Source organism: Diaporthe batatas, assembly GCF_019321695.1.
Source record: "Diaporthe batatas strain CRI 302-4 chromosome Unknown Contig00006, whole genome shotgun sequence".
NCBI classification, from domain to species: domain Eukaryota; kingdom Fungi; phylum Ascomycota; class Sordariomycetes; order Diaporthales; family Diaporthaceae; genus Diaporthe; species Diaporthe batatas.
In genome coordinates, this window is record NW_025408553.1 from 2,635,967 (window position 1) to 2,644,581 (window position 8,615).

At 59.1% G+C, this 8,615-nt stretch overlaps 1 protein-coding gene across 1 annotated transcript; it reads right to left on the bottom strand.

The window, feature by feature from the left end:
- Positions 1-3,970: 3,970 nt before the first annotated feature.
- KVR01_006297 (uncharacterized protein) lies at positions 3,971-7,072 on the bottom strand. Its single transcript, XM_044782233.1, has 2 exons — positions 6,848-7,072; positions 3,971-6,745 (listed from the first exon to the last, which is right to left on the bottom strand). The coding sequence occupies exon 2, from the start codon at positions 6,354-6,356 to the stop codon at positions 5,886-5,888; it is 471 nt and encodes a 156-aa protein (XP_044645100.1). The 5' UTR covers positions 6,357-6,745; positions 6,848-7,072; the 3' UTR covers positions 3,971-5,885.
- Positions 7,073-8,615: the final 1,543 nt, after the last annotated feature.

The window sequence follows — 8,615 nt, forward strand, 5'->3', positions numbered from 1 at the left end:
CGGTGGGTGAAGGTTACGGTCCCAGTATCAGACGAGGTGCCCATCACCTGCCTCGTCATGCCGGCCGCGCGGAGGATTCAGGGCTGCGTGCTAGATCCCCGTCTCCTCGCGTACACGGGGCAAGCATTGGTATGTGTTTGAGTGAGGGTCTTGCCTATCTACTCCGTAGTGTACCTAGTTATCCGTAAGACATGCAAGTCCCGGGCCAGAAACACAACCCCGGCACCCCAGGCCTGCCGCCCCGGTCCGTCTCGGTGTAATTTATCGGGAAGGGGTATTGATTGGGGACTTTTAACACCAGATAGAGTTGAGACGACCCGTCACAGCTGTAACGTGTCGTCCCAGAGGTTGCCTGGGCTGGGCTGGCAGAGGCGGAGGGAGGGGTGTGTGTGTCTGCAGGGCCGGCCGCCAGGGCAACACGCGGTGATCGACGTGATTTGCCCTGCCAGTTAGTCCCCTGCCCGCGTGGGCTCAAGCTCGAGCTGTCATTCAGAAACCTGGGCGGAGATGCGCACGGCCTCGGGCTGAAGATCTGCCCTTCTTCATCACTTTCCTGGCTGCCTGGGACGGCCATGGGCAGGCACATGGGCACATGGGCACATGGCTGGGTTGTCGCGTGGTCGGCTCCGTAACTTTGGGCGGGACTACACCGGAAGCAGTAAGATTAATCGAAATATGGCAAAGATTTCAAGATTTCCCAATTAGCGTTTATTGAACCCTAGGGCAGGTGTGATCCCCGTCTCCTCTCTGTGTCCCATCTCTGCTCCCATGGCAGTGTCAGGATTGTGATATCAAATGGGAGCGAATACCGGAGGTTTGGGCCCGGAGATGAGGTTGGCTGTAGTTTCGGGCGCACCCCCCAGTGTCCAGGACCGGCTCCCTCGGGTAAATTGGCTGAGGTTTCGGCCTCTTGGTCAGCGGGCGAGTGAGGTGCCGCGGCCATGGATCAAGACCGATCCCTTGCATGGCGCTAGAAACCTTCTAGAAACCTTCTGGAAAGAGACTCATGTTGCACGAGATTAGTTAGGCTACAGAGACCGTAAGCTTTCTGGCGCTGCTGAAAATGGTCGCGCTTGGCACTCGAACAAGTGGGCAGTTTTCACGCCAAAACACTTGCAAACCACACCGCCCACTCGGGCGAGGGGCGAAACTCGACTTCCTGCTTACATGTATCGATCTGTGCCACGTTCGCCACGGCTTCAGCCGCGCATAGAACTTCTGTTCCTGTCGCTGGCGCGGCGGTTGGAGGCGTCGACTAGTACAGCTGAGGGACGTGATCCGTGGATGGGATATGCAGGCACGCGCACCATCAGGTTTTTTCCTCTCACTACGCTACTACATTGTCGTGGCTGATGATGAGTGATGCCGTCCATGTGTTTTAGCGGCTGCCGGCTGTGCTTCAGGGGGATCGGCACGACAGAACCCTCCAAACGTGCCTCCCGACGTGCCTCCCGACGGCGACCCTCGCAGCCGACGACAAGCCCGCCCAGGTCTGCTCTACCGCTCGGGTATCCACCCGGTCGGGCTGGCGGAAGCAATTTGAAGTCGGGAAAGGGGTATCCGGTAGGGCGTGCCCCAATGACACCTAAGATGCAGGCTCTGTCGATCTTGACTGGCCATCCAGCCATCGCCGGCCACGGATGCCACATCCACATCGCGAGTACGATCATCACCGGCCGCCCATCTGTGATTATGTCGTCTTCCGTTACATCCGCCTGCTTGTTTTCATGGCCAGCGTACCTGGTGTGCGTGCAGCACCCGCTATACACTACTACTATTGCTCCGTAGCCTGGTGATTTTGTCTGGTAGTGGTGGAGTCTGTGAGTCGCCCGGGCTGGCGTTGGGTACCATCGCGCCGCCTTCATGACTCCGAGATAGATCCCCGATGCCCTTCGGCCACCATCAGACGAAAGTGGTCATCCGGGTGGAGGGGGCCATTCGACGGCCAAGTGACATGGCCAATGCAGGTGGTGATCGCCTCTGCTATGCCCGCCGCGATAGATCACTTCTTCTCCGGTACCGACCTGGACCTTCATCAGCACGCAATGGGGTTACCTTGACTCGGAATGGCTGAATGGCTGGCTGGGGTGCAATCAAACCCTCGGCCCTAATGGGGACAACATCTCATCACCACTGGCATTCGAGACCGTCCATGGATGATCTGTAATAATACGACGAGAACCACTGGCGATTGACGTCGTTGTACACGGCAGACCCAAGCTGGGCTATATTGATATCCAAATATTACAAAGCACCGGGGGCCTGACTAAGTTCACAAACCGCCCCCGGAAGTAGTAGTACCCCGACCCAGGCGCCCAGCGACGTGGAGCAAACCATCTCACGGACCGGCCCTTTCGGCCCCCGAATTCGAGTCACGAGACCGTCAAAAATACCACCACGTTTTTTCTTTTCGAGCCGTGAGGGCGGGACCAACTGCCAACGGGCTTGTGCATGTGTGTGTGTGTGTGTGTGTGTGTGTGTAGCCACACCCGCTCCGAGAGAGGGAACTCGCTCATCAAGCAGAGGAGAACGAAGGAGCACAGCCGATGCTCTGCATAATCCCTCCCCACTAGGCTTGATTGGATGTGTTACGGTTGCGCTGCCACTGCAGCCGCTTCAATCAGGAGTCGTCTGGGGGCCCCGCGGGGGCGTCAGCAGAGCACACTCATCCCAAGGTGTCATCCTCCGCCTGCTACTATTACTACTACTACTACTACCACTACCACGCAACCGACGTTTACCGCTCTCCTAGGGCCAGGCAGGCGCCGGCCGGGCGGCCGGCCGGGCGACTATTGTAGCGAGATGGCGGGAGGCTGGGTTGGATCTGAGGGTGGTGCTTGTCGCGCGCCTGTGTGACCAGTGATTATGTGAGGGATTGGGATCTGATGACTCGACGTGAGAACTACGCAGATGAACACGGGCGGCTAGTCCAGATAGATAGATGGCTGGACAGACCCGGGTGAACGGCTCGTCACCAGTGAAAATTGTGACCGAGTGAGCGCCGCACGCCCTGGACCATGTGTGTGTGCATCATCATCGTCATCATCCTCGTCCTGATCAATTTCCTACGTTTCCCGGGGCGCCAAAAAAGAAATCGCTGCGGCACGCCTGCCCCCGGAGCCTACCAGACAGACACCCCCCCCCCCGATCGAGTGCCCATCAGGTGATTCATCCCGTGGTCAGCCCTTGTTGCTTGCAGCCTTATCTACCAAGAAGGAGCGCATGCAGCAGAAGCAGCAGCAGCAGCAAACGTAGAAGCAGAAGCAGGCCCGACATGTCACACGGCGCCTGCTTTTCTCAGCAGCGCACCGTACCGCCCCGTACCGCCCGTCTGTCTGTCAGCCAGCCAGCCAGCCCAGCCCAGCCCAGCCCAGCCCAGCCCAGCCGAGCCGTGTTGGGCCTGCCCAGGGCATTGGCCGGGGTGCACCACCTCCGTACGACCACACCAACAACACTGCCTGGCTGACTGCCTGGCTACTTACACGCTCGTCTCCTGCAGGGAGGGAAAATCCGGGGCCCTGTGTCAGCCCTGTGGGGAGCAACGTTTCTGGGACGTTTTGTTTTCCCGCAGGGCAGATCCGGATCGGCAGTCCGATGACGGCGGCTCCAGGGCTGGTCTCTCCTTGTCAGGTCTGTCATGATGCTGCCCCGTCGTGTTCTATCCACACAGTACGGTACCACTACCACCTTTGGGTGCTTGTCTATACTGCTTCTTCATGTTTATTTATTTCTTGCATGCATGCACACGAGGGTTTAATGACAGGCAAGTGTAAGTTTGTCATGGGAAAAGCTTCTCGCATTGCATTATGCCGGGAAATAATTTGTCTCTCTGCGCACTTCGAGACGGACGACAGCAGGCCGATGCGGATGCAATGCAATGCAGCCTCGTCGTCGTCGTCACGGACACAGAGTTTGCTTCATATTCCCCTGTCTGGGACAGTGGTGGGGAGCAGCAGCACACGGGAGGCTCGGAAAAACAGCTCGCACTCTACACTAGACATCAGGCCCTGTGCAACACATGCAGGGGCAGCTGCAGAAGAGAGGCACAGCCTGGCGAGATGGGGGGTGTGTGTGTGTGTGTGGGTGCGGGTACTGTATAATGTGTGTCATCACTGAGGAGGGTTAGATACCTACCTACCTTGCCTACATGGCTTGTGTCGGCCTGGTCGAACCGAAATGACAAGCTTACGTCTGCCGTCCCCATAGACTTCGGTACCGTCGGGGGACAGGTTCGTCGCGATATGCAAAGACGGCCAGCCCTTCACCCTGCCCCCGCGTCGAGATATCCCGAAGGATGTAAAAAAAGAGAGCAGTGACCAAAAAAGAAGCACAAAGCAACGCCAGTCTCGGAGACCGGTCCACCGGCCCCCCGTGCCAGATGAAGCTCCCTTCCCCGGCTTGCTGCGGCCCAGCCCAGAAGAGGAGGGGGGGGGGATTCACTGCAGCAGAAACACGTTGTCTGTAGGGTCTGTAGACTATGTGTGCACCTCCAACGCCCCGGACTCGCCTGCCAGGGCCGCAGGTACAGATGCTGCCCGCCGGTCCTGGGGGGGGGGGGGCAGGGAACGGCGGGTATCACGCGCATGGCTTCAGCTGCGCCATGTGCATGAAGGGATCGCCAACGTGATCGGTGATCGCATATTCCTCCCGTCTCGATGGCAGCCATCAGTGATGCCATGGTGGTGCACGCGGCGCGACCTCTGACCGGCGGCAGCCACCGCAAGCCACGACAGAGCCAGCAGTGTATGGCAATGTCTCTGGTGGTTTTATCCGTCTGCTTGCCTGCCGACCGCCCCGTATGCCCGCCCGCCCCGTCCGTACAGCAGCTAGCCGGCTCCTCGCTTCGTTCAGCTCTTGTACCATGGTCCTGGGACGTCGGCTGGCAGCGTGGTCGATACTAGCAGTTGAGGCTCAACACCGTTGAGCTATTTCTGACCCGCCTGGCTGACTGACTGACTGACTGACCAACAGCTTACTCAGCCCGTGATCGGCGTGGAGGTTGTCTGCCGCTTCTCTCGGGTACCCGCGATGGCGTACATGGACATTGTCCGGACAAGGCGGATGATGGGGAGGGGCAGTGGGCTGGAGGGGGTGAGCGGCAGAGTGGGAGGCCGGGCGAGATGACCCACCCTGCCGCCCTCTCAGCCCTCTCGCTCGGCGGCGATCTCTTATTCCCGGAGATGAAGCTTCTGCCAAAAATGGTAAATCTTCAGCCTGAGCGAACCAGACGACACACCTTTGGCCGCCCCTCAGTGGGGCCGCACGTCAAGAGGCACTCGACGTCACGACGTCGATCTTGGAGTGTTTTCTGTTGGCTGGTGCTCGAGACGAGGCTCGGTTGTGTTTCGTGCTGGCACCGATATTGTGGATGTCTCCGTTGGAGCAGGGCAGTTGATCATCCAGCGACTCGAACGTCGCAGTGCCACCCGCCCCGGGTCGGTGAATCAACCGGGTAAACAGACCTGAGAGGTTTTCCTTCCTATGGAGCAACCTGCATCACGTTCGACCAATCTGGACCAATCCTCTTAGGTCAGCGGCCGTCGAGTCAGTAGAGTCGCAACAAGGCTCGAGAACGGGCCGTATCGAGGTCATCACATCCGTGCAAGCAGGATGCCATTGGGCACAAAAGCTGGCGCCGAGATTACACGCCTGCGTCCAGAAAGCTCTGAGCATCAGTTCTCCGGGCCAGGCGGGCCCGTCCTCTCCAAGATCCAGGGGCCGACCGTTCCTGCCTGGCCCCCGGAACCACCAGGCCGGCTTGGGGGCCCCGTCAGCAAGTGCCGCGGGCAGGACGGGAAGCGTCACACGAGGACGTTCCCACTCAAAAACCTGCATACGGCAGCACACGGCCTATGAGGTCGGCAGGAAGAGTGTCTGAGTCGGCCCTACGAGACAGCCCAGGTCGAATGGAGGCGCCTGGGCTGGGGACTTCTCGGCCGTAATCCCTTGCCTCGTGCTTCCAATTGGGCAGGGCCGGCGAGATGGCCACCCCCGGGGCCCCCCCTTGGCCTCGTCCTCGAGGGCCGTGGAAGGGGAGAAGCACCGGCGATTAGGCCGGCTGGCTCAGACACATAAACAAACACGATGACACACACGTATACACACGTACACATACACACACAGACGCACCACAAGAGCCTGGTCCAAGTCGAGTGCGGTGCGGCGTGACACGAGCCCCAACCTGTTCTCCATCGTGTGCCCCAGGGCGAAGGCAGGCATGATACTGCCTCTTCTATCCCCGTTCCCTGGCCTTGTGGTGGGCGGTGGTGGGTCTCTGATGCCCTGGGACCCACTGCCTGCTGACCTGGAGGGCTCGGATGGAACATGCTACGGGGCATGGGGACACACGACTCCATGGAGAAATTTCACGTGTGTGCCAGCGGACGCGGCTGGCCGCTGGTGGCCATGGATGGCTAGACACCGCTCGTCGATTCGTCGATGACCCCGAGCCCGAATCTCGAGCTGGTGTCACAGGTTCTGGCCTCGTAGGGAGCGAGGTGTCCTCAGCCCTGGACGGACGAGCCGGGGCGTAACAGCCGGAGGCGATACCAGATGGACTTTGATGCACACTCCCGGTGGCACAGCCCTCTGAGGCTGTCTTTGTATGACCTTCTTCCTTGGGACACGATCTGAGAGACACCGTGTGGGCTCCCGTTGGTTGTGTCCCTGAGTCGGTGGTCCCAAGATGTTTGCCTCCCGCCGAGATAGGGCCATGCCGGTGCTCGCATGCCCAGGGCTTGTACGTCTATTCATAACAGGCCCGAGTGACATGTCAGCCAGTGTCGTGTAAGTGATTGGTTCGAGATGGAGCTTGGACTTGGAGGCTGGGGCACGATAAATCACTCACTCAGGCTGTGGCACTCGTAACTTGTACACACTCTCGTGTTCATGCTCGACGTGAGGGCAGGTGTGAAGTTGAGAGTGGGCCCAGCGAGACACAAGCACGCACACGCAGAGTCAATGCCGTGTGTTGGTGAGTGAGTGAGTGAATGTGTGTGTGTGGGTGTGTGTGTGTGGAGCCGAGCCACTGAGCCGCCGGCGAAGAGCTGAAAATCTCGGCACCCAGCCCCTGAGCCACGGCCTTGGAGGGCCAGACATGCCATCAGTGGCGGTTCGCTCCTCGCCTAGGCTGGCTAGGGCAGCCAGGTAGGGCTGGTTAGGGCTGGCTGAGCCCGCCGCAAGCGTCTAGCCTACTGTATCAGATGCACGGAGTAACGGAGTAAGCTTGTAGGCGCGTACGCGTTTCCAAGGTTCCCAGCCGGACCGCCACGGCCAATGGGTGGTGCTATGCCACCTGCTACACAGTAATAAGTACCACATAGTAGTCTAGACCACGCCCTCGACTACTCCGTATTGTACACACACGCACCGCAGATTTGGAGAACGTGCGGCGAACAGACGAACATGATCTTCGCTGACGTCTTTGCGCAGGACCAGCTCGCATTGACCTGACTTGGTGATGATCCTCATGCATCTGTCGAGGACAACTGCACATGTCCACAAGGTTCCTGATTCAGTCAGCTGCCCGAAACACAGACACTGACTGCCGGGCCAGCATTGCACGTCATCAGGCCTCCCCAGTAAATACCGTGAGCTGTTGTTGGTGGTGCCATTTCTGCATTGTTCCTGATGTGACCGTCGAGGCTTTCTGGGATCACCCGTCAACCGCGGACCGACATCTGGCGGCCGACCAACAACAACAAATCTCAGGGCGGTATTGTGTTTCTGCAACGGCCATCTGACACCAAGTGAGTCATGAGTATGCAGCTGGATGCACCCGCCATGCATCGGGCTCGAGAGTCGTGCCATCACGGAGATGCCACGACGGGAGATGGGAGATGGGGGACAATATCATCCCAGATTGACACCGGGAAACACCGATCTATCTCCCGTGTCTTCCATCAGGTATCACCATCCTCGCTCACACAGAAACCCAATAAAGCAAATCCCGCGTACAAAGGACCGAGACCACTCTGCCCCCAGCACCGGGGAGCCGTACTCGCCCGCCTGCACTCATCCGTGTGGCAGTGTGAAGGTTTTGTCTCACGGCTCTTCCTGTCTGGAACTCATGTCCCCCCCTTCGCTCACACGCTGCAACATCGTATGGAGGGCATGGCCTGCTCTGCCGCTGCCACCCCAACCGGCCGGCGGATCAAGCCGCCTGCCTGCCCGTCTGCCCGTCTGCTTTGCCTGTCTACCTATCTATGTACTGTACCTCACCTGCCTGCTAGCTTGCGTTGCGGTATGTATCTGGCCCATCCAAGCGGAGCCTGTGCCCATGATACACCACCCGCCAACCAGAGGCTGGTCCTCCCCGGACGTGGGTGTGATATTGAAACATGGCATATCAAAGAGAGGTTACAAGAGAAAACCTGCTCATTGCCATCAAAGCCGTCTGGGCTGCGTCCGGGCAGGCAATTTGCTCGACCTGTCCTGTTCTGTCCTGTCCTGCACAGCCCCCGGCCAAACTCTAATGCCAACACAGCATATTGAATATTTAACTTATGCAAGCTATGTACCACGGGCCAGTCTAGCTAGTACACAGCACCACCCCCAGGGCCGACCAACCAGCCAACCAACCCCCTTCTGCCAAACCCCTCCCTCCCGGCTTAGAT